The sequence below is a fragment of the Varroa destructor genome, unplaced genomic scaffold, assembly GCF_002443255.2.
Source record: "Varroa destructor unplaced genomic scaffold, Vdes_3.0 BEIS01000001.1, whole genome shotgun sequence".
Lineage (NCBI taxonomy): Eukaryota > Metazoa > Arthropoda > Arachnida > Mesostigmata > Varroidae > Varroa > Varroa destructor.
The window spans coordinates 2614444-2628199 of NW_019211454.1; the positions used below are offsets into that span (position 1 = coordinate 2614444).

Sequence of the window (13756 nt, forward strand, 5' to 3'; positions counted from 1 at the left end):
TTGTTAACCGCTAAAAGATGTGGATGATCAGATACAAGTCAGGCAAAAGTCCGATGTCACTCTCCGCAACTCACGCTTAGTCTTCCCTCTTTCTTTTTGTCTTACAAAGGAGAATTAAGAAGATGTTAATTTGATTGTCGCATCGTGCGCTATGTTACTTTTAGGCAGCGAAGTTACGATTCATTGTCATATACTCAACCCCAACCCAAGATGCTGCAATTCAATGGCTTAAAGTTCAAAGCAGCCTTTTAATTCAAGATTGTTTTGTTAGTGGTCTAATATGACTAAGGTAGGTAGATTATCGCATTAGACTTTTAGAAGCTGCTTTGACCATAAAATATTTCTGATAGTTTCCTTAATAAATACCTAAATGTCGTGTTTTACTTATTCGGCAAAACATTGTGTTGAGTATTTCACTATATATATATATATATATATATATATATATATATATATATATATATATAGATAAAATATTTTTCTATAGAAGACTTCAGATATATTTATTTCCCTTACACTGATTTTCAGGTATCAAATGTCCTTCAGAATCCTTGTACGTTAACAGGAGCTTTCTGCATTTGTTTAATAACTGCTTTTAATTTTTCCAAAATTGTTCAAATGAGAGCAATACAATACAAGCAGAACAACTTTTAAAAAGTTGTTCTGCTTGTATATACTCTTTTGACATTCCGGAAAGTAGAAAGCTGTTTTATGGCAAACAAGAACCAATAAGACTACTAGAATGCCAAAGCGCGATTTTTTATTTATTTATTTCTTCTTTATTCTTGGCGACTTTATTTCTTCATAATTCGCTCATGTTGGATATTGTCGAAATGTAAGAGATTGCGCACTAGCTCAAAATGCGGTTTCAAAGTCTGATCATCCTAGAAAGATAGAAGACGGCATAGACATACCGACTGTCACCGGACGCGATAGCAGCATCCCATGGTATGCATTTAGAGTGTAAATTAAAGTGGGTGGAGATCATCAAGTGAACTCAAGTTGAAAACATAAATCGTTTACTGAAGGAATTAGACCGCTAATTCATGCCTCGCCATGACAAGCACCTGCTCAACATAAGCAAAGTAATTAGGAACGCCTAAGGATTGTTTGATTTATCGATCACCTATAAGAAATCTATACTTTTGAACTAAATGGCCGAGATTCTTTATTAGAAATTCGATAGCTTTAATAGTGTGTACTCAGACGACAAACAGTAAGCAATTTTATCGGCACTCTAAAGATTCAATTGAATAAGCGTATACAGAGCTATTATTTGTTTTGTAATTGTATGCATGTTTCAAAGCTTGACAAGATCTGTTAAAGCTACGTTAACTCTGAATCAGAAAATCGACTCGAATTGTTTTTGATCCTATTCAGCATTACGGATTACTATCATTTCCAGGGTCCTTATAACAGAATAATGATGTGACGGTACCATATACAGGCAGTTTTTTCGGCATACAGTATATATACATGTATGTAGGAACGTTTATTCAAACCTTAAAAGATCATACAATGCGAGTCTAAAAAGCTGTTCAAACTGATCTGTGCATATGAATTCCTTTATATTCGAATCTCAAAAAAATTTTTTTTAAGTAAATTGCTTCTGGTCTTATATAAGAAGTTGCGTTGAAGCTTTTAGCGTTCGCTAAACTAGTTCGCATGGGGCTGAACCACTGTCGCATCTTCATTCATTATCGTTGCCATGTTTATAATAGCACATTAAGTGCAATGCATATTTAGATTTTTGCTTGTGTACCCCGCATGATTGCACTCATGAATTCACATCAAAATTTCTAGATTCGAGTTCTCTGCCATTACAAATATTTTCATCAAATAAAATTTAATTTTAAGTAGCACTGATAACCTAAAGCATCGCCTACAACTTATTTAATATATAAAATGTTGCTAATAATGGCGTATCATACATTTTTCGATGGTTGATGGCCGATCCCCAATAAGTAACGGATCAACGAGGTGTTTGACTCAAGCTCTTCGAAATTGATGCTTGAGTAATCGACTCATCCTTATACATGAGAACAGCACTAATTCGAAATTCTTCGTGCTACTTGAATTTTGTAGCATATGTACTTGAATTCTTAATAGTATCCTACTTTTTGTTCTTATTGATAACCATGGTTTACATTAAGGCTTGTATTCGATGAACATATATTGTTAAATGATAGCGAACCCATACAAAAAGAACATCTGTGACTTCGAAAACGCTTCATTTTTCTTCCGCGCTGCCCTGACGCCGTAAGCTGTCCGCCGTAGCGGGAGGGAAGGGAATCTCTGGCGCTGGTGGCTTGCCGGCATTTTCTAGGTACAATCATTCCTTGGTGAAACATTAGCCTAGGGATGGACGATCCCTCACCGCCACGCGCACACTCTCGCCCGTCTGATAATAATAGCTAGCCAATGAGCGGCTGCGCCTGGGCTCGTTTTGGCACATCATCTAGGGATGGGTCTAGGGTAAGCTAGGGACTGTAAAGGTAGATGACTAGGGATCTGCTCGTGGACTTCGTAGCCAACTGCTAAGTGTGTTTGCTCGCCGGCGACTACAACAGCTAGAAGAAGATTTCGTGGTTGTGTATTTCAAAATTTCGTACAATTCGTCCGTCTGGCAAACACCTTCTTTCTACTAACGAGAATTCAGACTGACCTTCGTTACCTCTAACTCTCATCGTCGAGTGCAGGAGTCGAGTGATTTCGATCTGATCTCTGTTTGACGGTCGTCGAGTGACAGTCACTGCGCAGCGAGAATCGCCAATATTGCCAAGACAATGTCTGAAGTTGAGGCTCAAATGGCTTCGGAAGAGGAGAGCAAAATGGAGGCGACCAACGGCGATGGAACTATCGACTCGGGCACCAACGGATCCACGGGCGCGACGAATGCCGATGCTGAGGAACGGTGAGTCCATTTTGTTCATGTGCGAGTTTGAACGACGCGTGCCTAGTTTTATGTAGAAAAGTAGTAGCCGTAAATGTATGTGTGTAGGAATGCGCAACGAAATAAGTACATTGCATTAAACCAATCGCCGTACTCGTGGCGCAGAGTTTCGGGGGATAAATCGTTCCCCTTGTGCGCATTGCGGCCCAAGCGCTTATTGCCACAACCGCCATTGCCGATCGCCGGCTATTTTTCAGCCAAACCGCCGAAAAGCAAGGTTCATTATAGTATTTTCTCGATACGTATATCTATTTCTTACGAATAATTAAAAGTAGCTTTATATTTAAAATGTAGGGCTAACATTTTTCCTAGCACAGCCGAGCCGTACCTGCGCCGAATAAATTTATGCGCCAGCTTCCAGGCTGATTGGCCGGCCACCCTCAGGACAAACAGACGCCAGCCACTAACCGCCACCATGGCGCTGCTGCTCGCTCCTTGACTGTGCCGCGTGCCAGTGGGGCTTCTTTGGTGCGTCTAAACGCCGGGATGGCGGCGATGGTTCATGCTGCTGTTGCTTCTTCCTGTGCTTCCTGCATGCCGTTGACCGCTCACTCACTCAGTCAGTCAGGCGTTGGTTAGTAACACGCGCAGGAACGGGACTATTAGTGGCGTTACCTTTAGCGCTGATCCTGTCGCCACTGCTGCACCACGGTAATATTGAAAATAACAATAATAATATAGTCGACAGCGGAGCAGGAGCGGTGCACAGGCGTACGGTACAACAACAAAACAGCAATAGCAGCACCAACGGACCTCTGTTGTTGCTGCTTTTCTGTCGACGCCTGCAGTGAACCGCTTCAGCGGCGGCGTGGTTCCCTGGGCTGTTAGTTGGGGGCAACAGCAGCTAGGCATAAGCATATACACGACATGCGCGTACCGCTCCTGGAGTGACTGTTTGCCTTTGTGCTCGTCTGCTGCGGCCGTTTGTCTACGATAGAGTAGTGCTGCTTCTGGTTGCTGGTCTGCGTGTTACATCGAGAGCATTAGAGAAGCAACGACGACAAACCAATTTGCGGAGGAAGCGAGCATTTTAGCAGTAGCAGCGAAGGAGCGAATAAACTGCGTGATAACTTTTAGAGGTGGTAGTGATGGCGCTCGTAGTGATTGACGATCGCTGCTAGAATTAGCAGTGATGGCTCAAGGCGTAGGCGCGCGAACGGGCTAACATACAGGCATACAGACAGACAGACAGACGGACGGACGGACATAGACACACAAAAACACCGAGAACTAGAGGCCGCGAGCGGTAGCAGCAACAGCAGCCTACCGTTGTATAAGACAGATATGCCATGATTCGCCGTCACACCTGTCCTATGCCGAAGCATTATTTTTTGTAGGTTAGTTGATTATATAATAGATGTCCACTGATGGCTATGGTGGGTGCATAGATACAATGTTTGCCAGGCAATATAAATACTACAGGAGAAGTTACAACGAACTAGATCAACTCGCCTGAAGTTCGACTTTTCTAGTGCCGTCGCTCCGCGAGAGATGCATATTGGTACGAGTTTCTACCACTAACGCACGCGTTCGAACGCTTGTTTGCAACTTGAGTGACACCTACGTTCTCTCCTTCTTTTGATTAGTGCGACTGTCTTTTTGCATGGGTGCGTGCGTTAATGTGAAACTGGGGATTTCTATTTATTTCGGCGTATAGGAAGTCGTTGACAACTTGATACGAGAAGCACAAACTAATACATTGTTTGTGCGACGAAACAGTCTCAAACGACTCCTTGTATTGAACCGCACGCATGTGCCCTGCTTACCCGTCGGTGTCTACCAAATTTTCTTCAGATTTGACAAAATTCAAATTTTTTTTAGCAGAAAAACTAGTCTGATGGCGGATGAATGCATCCTCGAACGGCCGATCGAACCATCAAGACAAGGGATTGTGCGATTCTTTCTACTACATGTAGATCGCAGTTAAATTAAAGTAGTTAGAGACCGACTTATGCCTTTGTACATCGTTTGTAGCTTTGCAATCTGGCTATGGTTCATTGCCAGATATTTTTAACTGGAATGTAAATTTTCTATGATATCGCAGTATTAGGTTCTTCACAGCGTATATATTATAGTAGCTATACTTAAGCGGTTTTGGTAAATGTAATGTCGGTCTCTTCGCTTTTATTTATATTTGCAAATCAAAATATTTTCCAGACAAACAATTAAGTTTTGTGGCTTTACGAACCTGACAAGGCTGTCTACTTTAGGAAGGAGACATTTTTATGCCGCTGCCTTTTGCGGGAAAATATTTTTTAGGCAGCAACGATTGTGAAACTGACCGAGATATATTATAGTCATTTTCAATAATACAAACATCACTTGTCATCAGAACCTTTTTTAAGCATGTAAGTTGTGCTGGCGTGCCGTATTTGAGTGAGATCGTATATGAGTGATCGCTTAGTGTACATTAACATTAGCTTGTACGTATTGGTAAATAATAATTAGGCATTTTTACTCTATGGAAGCGTATAAATAACATTGAGCGTCTAATATAGGAAAATATAAATATGAATAAATATAAATGAAATGCACAACGACTTATGATCTATGCATATATAGTAGACCTTATTATTATAGATATGACTAAAGCGATATTGTATTTTTATCACTATCCCAACAATACGTTATATAAGCTAGAAGTGTACATTTAACTGAACTAAATCATACAGCAACCATTGTTAGTACGATTGCCTACTACACAGGTTGTTCTGGGCCTAATTGTTTTCCTAGTTCTTTTACATCGCATTCTGATAAAAACTACTTACTCGATAAGCACTTAAATATTGTTACCAGCAAAGAGATAAGATTCCCACAGCAATCACAAAATCAGGCACGTGTTAGGACATGCATAAGTAGTCATGATGATAACCTAGAGTCGAATACGACAGTGCACGTTCGCACGACATGTGATAAAGGCAAGAACAGCAGCTGACAGTGGCCAACAGCAACGGATTTGGGCCAGGAAGAGACGTGTAGCAAAGGGGCCGCCACAAGCGCTTCGCAGAATCTGAAGAGTCGACGTGATGATCAGTGTGGCGAGCGCACAGCATCGACGACGGCCGAATCGGTCAAGCACCGCCGATTATTTCGGGGGCCACACCCTGTGGCGATGATCATTGGTTCAGCCGTCAGCGCGCAGCTGCAGCAGCTGCAACAGCAACAACAGTCCTCGTCTCCGCATGCTGCCCGAGCGATCAATGGTAAAGTTGGTTTGACAGAACTGGCGATCGATATGATACGATCATGATGCTGATGACGAATATGATTTTACTCACGAGTGATAAAGCCGATTATATGATGGATTTATGATTGATTCATTGATTGATTGGTGACTGATCGATTGAAAATGCTGTTACGCTTGTTATTGCAGTTTACGATAAGCGTGCTAATTGTTAGATGGTCTAAGGAGATAACTGAAGAATAGACTATGAAATGCCAACCATATTTATATCTTATTGGATCAGTGAATCTATCAGTTTGCTTAATGATAGGTCTCATTATTAGAATCGATCGGTAAATCACTTCGGAAATTAAAGTCATTATTTTCGTCTTCCATGTTCGTATCTTTCTCTCTATATTCATTCTCAATATCGATGATCGATCTTCTCTCTTCAATAGAAGAACAGAGGCTATTCTAGAGCCAAAGGTCGAAGCCGGCCTAGATTCTCAGTGACGAAGCCTGTGGCAGAAGTATTCCAGTTGTTGGTGGGGGGTGATAAATGTAAGGAAGAACATTATGCATATTAAATATGCCAACTATCATCATCTCTAGGACTCTGATAGAATTTCAACCTGTTTGCTGATGATAGATCTCGTCTTACGCATGTTGATATGAGCTCTAGCAAGCAAGACTGAGTAGAGATAGCCTGTGATAGGATCAGAGTTCATCTTCCATCTAATTACCCATTGATCGGTCGCTATGAAAACTAAAAAACAAAAAAAATCGGAGCAGCAGTGCCACTCACATCGCCGTACTGCCGTGTTTTATTCAGCACTCTTCCCTGTCACATCGGATTTTTTAAAAAAAAAGTTCAACTACAGCAACAACCTTTGTCAGCTACGTCTCACAACTCACTCATCAGTGCTACAGCTACTACTGTTGGAACCCCCTTTTCGTTTTGTTCCCCATCTCCTTTGTACTCTCCCTCGATAATCAAGTATTGTTCACCTACCAATCCAACCGTTTTCGGCATCAAACATGAACCAGCCATCTTGAAAGCTACACAAAACTGATAGAAGATCTAAAGAAGAAAACATGAAAATAACTGTGTGATGAGCGAAGAATTTAAGTAACAATTATAATAGATTTGTTATAATAAGAATGTAAAAGAACAGCATATCCTATTTTTATACAATTAAAATGAACTGGAATTAAAACGAACAATAATAATAATGATAATAATAATAATAATAATAATAATAATAATAAAGGCCTATTATTGCGTTTGAGTTTTGATCTCAATATCCATAACACAACATCAAACACGATATGCATACAATTAGATCATTCTAGAGCTCCAATCGCGGGCTTTGCTCCACGCCTGGTTTGCTACTAAACAAACTATATTTTACCTGTATAAAGGTAAAGGGCTAATTAATTATATTTATAATACAAGAAACGTCATTAAGCGGCCAACTATTCCCTAATAGTTATAACGTAGTAGCTTCTTTCACAAATAGTTTAAACCCAGTTTGTCATGCAACACACATTGGGCACTCTTGTTCGCGTAACACAATTTTCGCACAGATGATGAGTGCCGACGATGCTGGTGGCCGCCGTGTTCTAAAACTTGAAAGATGAGACAGAAATTGCTGCCATCGATTTACAACCAACCAAATTAACTTTACGCTCTATCGGAAAAGCGAATTTTTCTCTTTGTGAGGAACAGAATTTGGCCAATTGGCTTGATGCTTTGCGCGGATCTTTCCAGGATGAAAATATAGCGACCCACAAAATCCGACCACTCGGAAAAATCGATTTGGGTACGACAAACAGACAGACACCGACTTTTTGTAGTTCGGCTAGATATTTAGACGGCTGATCTGGTGACACTAACTAATGACATGATGTATTACGTATCTAGCTTGCTTAATATTGTAATAAAGTCAGTTACTCGAGTCGTCACCAAAATGATCGGGCCGATTATATTATAGCAACGGTTGGTATTGTTTTTCAAAATTGATTCAGCTAAGAATCATGTACAAGGAAAATCATGCTTCCGTGAGAGTGAAGCTTTTATTTATATTTTGCATATATGGATGTTAAATTAATATCAATTTCAATATATAATTTTCATTATATTTTCGATATAATTTAGATAATAGTAACTATTGACTTAATAACTTTTTTAAACATACTTGCTATTATTATTTTACCACATCGCATGATGGAGTCAAACGACGCGTTACCGATTGTATGGAAGATTTAACAAGTTCTAAAATAAACACGCGTTGAAATATCGATGGACATAAGTAGGGCTTTTAGATAATATATACAAACGATACATACGTTCAACTAGTATCTTCTTTTAGATTCACCGTGACATTAAAGTAAAAAATGCGGTTCTTACGTAAAATATACGTGTCAATTATTTGTTTTTTGAAAAGTGTACTGCTAACCCGATCATTTCGGAATCGACTGCGTAGACGTGCAATATACTATTGCTAGGGTTGTCTTAAATTTTTAAAAAACACATCTACACAGCAACACATTAAAAATGATCGTTTAGAAAATGACTTTTCTGGACTGACTCGGCACTGAAATGCTGGTGTACAGTTTACCATTTAACTGTGGCAATAACACAATAGGAGAATGTTAGAATTTGTTATTCGTAAATATACACGAATACTACAAAAACCTTTTGAGTCTTGTCACAGTATATTGTAATGATATTATTATTATGGTCATGGATTTTATCGAATCGCGTTATTAACATCCTAAAACATGGCTCTTTGCAGATACAGATGATAAAACACACGCACATACAGACTTTATACTTGTATAACGGCTGCCCGTTGCTACGTTGGACATTGGTACCTTTGTTTTTTTATTTAACTCTCTCCCCTGAGTAACACGTTTTTCAGTATATATATTTACGTATAAGCTAATGTAAGCGCACTATTCCTATGTCCCTTTTATTTTCAAATGTGCAGTGGCGCTGTTGTTTCGCAAGTTAACGAAATAAGTTGCTAAAGCAAAATCACGTACCGGATTGCCACTGGTCAAATATGAAGATAACGAATAAAGCTACTAAAATAGGTTTTAAATGCGATACTGTAGGTCGATAGTAGACCGCATGATCTGAGTTGCGCTTGGCGAAGTGTAACTGTACGTCTTATAGACTAACATCTGTGTGTACATATTGTGTCCGGGAGTTTGGTATTAATGTAAATCAATATACATCACTATTTTCATCTTGATTCGTATTGCACACCGCGCCGCTCTCCGGGACGGTTTTACAGGAAGCTGTTTTGCGGTGGTCTTTCCCTCGACACGACGGACGCTGATCTCCGTGAGCATTTTATGACCTACGGTGAAATAGAGCAATGTACGATCAAAATGAATCCGGTGACGAACAAGTCGCGCTGCTTCGGATTCATCACGTTCGCCACGAAAGAGGCGCTTGAAGCAGCAATTGCTGTGTCACCGCACACGGTCAAGGGAAAACAAATTGATCCAAAACCAGCCAAGGCTCGTCCTGGTGCTAACAAGGTAATGAATAGTAATGACGATATATGGAATGTATTGCTGTACTACATAACTCTTTAGTCACAAATCATAATGACTTTTCACTTTATATTAGAATAGGGTATACCTTGCAATCCGTTAATTGCCAGGTATAAAATTTTTTACATGACTGTGTTATACGTTTGTTGTTCTTTTACGTGGATAGGTCTTCTGTGGTGGTCTTCCGCCAGAAACATCGGAGGAGGACATTCGTGCTCACTTCGGTCAATTCGGCAATATCGAGAATCTCGAAATGCCGATGGATAAGGAGAAGAATGTCAGACGAGGCTTCATTTTTGTCACGTATGAAACCGTTGCTGCTGCCGAGGCTGCCGCCAAGAAGCCAAAACAGATAATTGGCGGAAAGGAATGTGATGTGAAAAAGGCTACACCTCGCAGCGTCAACAATGATGGTATATGTACAATATTGTGTATTAATAACGGCTGTATTCGCCCTTGTCTGTGTATATAAGGATTTATAGCGTTACAGATCAAGTATTCCCTGGTAATTCAGTAGTATAGATTCCCAAAATTGTCAATTGTTTGGTTAAATACAATAGCAACGTGAAGTTAAGTTACAAACAAATGCACACGCAGAATACTCCATTTTTGTTTTCTAATCTTTTTTGTAGGATTCCGGGGTGGCTGGAATGGATTTAGCATGCGAGGTGGCCGCGGCGGGGGCCGAGGTCGAGGTGGTTTAGGCCGCGGGGGCTACGGCGCTAGCCAGGGCTGGGCTGGTTATGGTGGAGGATACGGCGCGTACGACGCCTACGCCGGAGGTTACGGCGGAGGCTACGACGGTTATGGTGGCGGATGGGGAGCTCAGGGGGGCTACGGAGTCAACCAATGGCAGCAAACTGGCAGCTATGGTAAGCAGCAGGGCCGTGGAGGCCGCAATACCGGCTACCATCCGTATCGTTAAGACGAATCTGAAGCCGATGTAGTGGAAGGAACGATGATTGAAATACAATAAGCGGTAACGTGCGATCGAGCGAAACCGCAAAGCGGCGATCATCGTTGAGGACGGGATTTGGGAAGGAAAATTTGGTTGAACGACGAAATTGTGAAAATGGAAAACATTGAGAACGAAGTTCAGTACGTGAAGAGTGGCCGGGAAAAAAGTTGAACTTTACAGAGCAAGATGAAAGAAGGAAGTGAAGAGGACACGGACAGATCGGGACGCTGTAATTAGTAAACACACGAGCTCGAAGAAATCGGTTTCCAACAGCTAGGGATAGATATGTAGTATGGAGGGCTGGACAAAACGCATTCATTAATTCATCTGTGCATCAAACACACAAGACGTAATTCACATAAATATTTTTGTTCGCGAAGCGAAACTCAATGAAGGACACGGTGTCAAAACAAAAGTAACAAAAATTATAATTATAATAAAACAACATGGGGTTAACCACGGGGGTGCTGGTGTCAAAAAGACGGTGCTCGGAGCCGTCTTCGTTAATGGAAAACGGTGACGAACTAGAATCCTACCTACCGAAGCCAGGACAAATAAACAACCAGATCAAGTAATTATGGGTTTAGCGCCATGTTGGGGGTACATTCATATATATATATATATATATATGTGTATGAAATTTATTAGCAGCAAGAAAGCAGAAATAGCAGCAACAACGTAAGCAGCGCAAATAAAAACAATAAGCAAGATAATATGCGATAGGAGAAATAACAGTGAATTGAACAATCAGGCAGCTGGTATACTAAGTGTTCAGGGTTCGGTTAAACAAAAATGAACTTAACAGAAGTATTACCCCAATACCCCTATTTCAGTTATTATCGTTATTATTATTATTGGGAACACCAAGAAATGGAACTGAATTTGTAGAGAGCAAAATGAGCGAAGAACCGCAGACTCGTATATTTTATGAGCGCTTGCAGTAAGAGGATAGTGGTCCCCTTTTGCGCATGTGCTTTGATTATGAATCCGCGGTGCTATTTAGCGACAGCGACGACTTCTGCGTATGGACGTGAAGTTTGCCTTTGTGTAAAAGCTTTCCGTACGTCTGTGTATCCGTGAGTGTATAGATATGTAATGCATTGTCATTATCGACGGCGGCACGTTTTTAAGGTTGTTTCTGAAAACCGCTCTAGAGGGACGACTGTGCGGATTAGCAGATAGCTAGCTATGTCGCCTGTGCATGCTTAATTGGCTTCCATTATCCTCGCATATTGCCAGCAGAACATCGTGCATACCTAAAACTGGAACGAAATTAATGGCAAATGTTCGCTTTTGCGATTTTCGGTTTCTCTGCTAAGCTACATAGAACACGGGAGCCTGCGACTCACGTACGGATCATTCGCAGTTGTCGTCAAAATATTGCAAAATGATTTTTCTGTGAAATTATTTGCAACATTATCGTTTACCAATGGACGTATCTGCTACTCTCTGTTGCATGTATTACGTTTAATTTCATATCGAAGTTCCGAATTTTGCTGTAGCAATCATCTCGTTTTTTGTCAATATGCTGGTAATACTATAAAATCATTAGGCGTACTGAAAATAAAGCAGTAATGGCACAGGCAAAACGAAGCGAAGCGGAAACTGTACCAAGGAGGAGGAGGAGGAGGACAGCGTTGCTGTAGCTCCGTCTGCTGAATAACAACAACACGGGAAGAAGTGGGGCTATGAGATCGACTTGCTGCTGCTAGTTACGACGTGCAGAATAGGCGTAGGTGTATACATCAGCGTCAATACAATAACATAGATGTAATAGAATTTGGTTGACGAATAGAATATGACGACGGGAATAACGAAAATCGATGAGGCCGATGTGTAAAAAAAATAAAGCTCTCCAACCTATGTTTTCTGTTTCGGGCACATGGATGTATATACTGCCCCCTAAGACCTGTATGATGCTAAATAAAACTATTCTAAGGGAAACGTCTTACGGCAGTTCATTGATTTAGCTTAGAAAGGTGCGCAAAATCACTGAGCGATAGGATAGGGATAGACGCTTACCTAGACATGTTCATTATAATGAAATCTGGCCTGGGCTAAGATCTTGCGATTTGTCTAAAGTTTGTTGTTAGAAGTATACAAAGCTAAGCAGGATGACTGGCAATAATCAAAAAGGTTTTATGAAACAAACCATGTCAATACATTACTATGACAAACAATGAGCGAGATAATTTGAGTTAGTACTTGAAATTGAGAAGTTTCACATGGGCTTTGTCGCTTTCCTCGCTGTAATTACGTGCACTGTGTAAGGTTGTTACAATTCGTTTTATTCGTGCGCTACCTCTAAGAGAGTTGCTTTTAAACACTGAATCTATTGTTTACCAAATATTGCTTACAACATTAGTTAAAACTACGATAACATACTGAACAGATATCATAAAATCGAAACTGATTCTCTAATTATGCGACGTGTACAAGAGAAGATCGCCCGTTATAGTAAAAAAAACTGCTTTAAAATAATAAATGTTGCGTGACGCATCGGTATAGGTAACAATTGTGATCTTAAGTAATTGTTACGAGTTCTTTAATAGCCATTTTAGAAAAAAAAAACTGTTTCTACTTTAGATCAAGTAAGTGCAACATTCATCGGTTGCATTTACGTGCAAAACACCACTATCAAAGCCGATGGCACTGCTGGAACAGGAAACACGCAACGGTCACTTATTCACGTAACGGCCACTTCCATGTTGGATCAATTCTCAATTCACCCTAAACTCACACTGCAGCATATCACAGACGGCACCACAGCACAACAGTGGTGAATTGTTTGCTTCTAGGATCACATGACAATGTATTACTCTTAGAATTGCAATGGATCTGTAGTAGAAGAATAGAAGCGGCCGACTCAACGAACTATATATACGTTGTTGTGCTTCGTACTGGGACTGATTAGTCAACTGTTTTGGCGTGCAATATACATATTCCCACGGCAAACACTTACTCGGTCATGGGTTGTTTTGAAGGGCACATCTCATGGAATTTAGTTTCATTTTCATTCTATGTACACAGAGGAAATGGTTATCTTAAAGAAAAAAGCAATCAAAGAAAATACCGAAGACGTCAATCTTAAATTATTCTTGCATATATATTTATA

The 13756-nt window shown here is 40.4% G+C and overlaps 1 protein-coding gene and 1 long non-coding RNA gene across 2 annotated transcripts; one reads left to right on the top strand and one right to left on the bottom strand.

Annotated features, from left to right (window-relative positions):
• Window positions 1-738: 738 nt before the first annotated feature.
• On the bottom strand, window positions 739-4262 carry LOC147758131 (uncharacterized). Its single transcript, XR_015326838.1, has 3 exons — window positions 3282-4262; window positions 1932-2956; window positions 739-1067 (listed from the first exon to the last, which is right to left on the bottom strand). It is a non-coding gene; the product is annotated as an uncharacterized LOC147758131 (long non-coding RNA).
• LOC111243437 (RNA-binding protein squid-like) lies at window positions 2780-12589 on the top strand. The gene is made up of 4 exons (XM_022789002.2): window positions 2780-2914; window positions 9419-9668; window positions 9850-10096; window positions 10316-12589. Exons 1-4 carry the CDS (start codon window positions 2787-2789, stop codon window positions 10606-10608), a joined length of 918 nt encoding a protein of 305 aa, XP_022644737.1. The 5' UTR covers window positions 2780-2786; the 3' UTR covers window positions 10609-12589.
• The last annotated feature ends 1167 nt before the right edge of the window (window positions 12590-13756 follow it).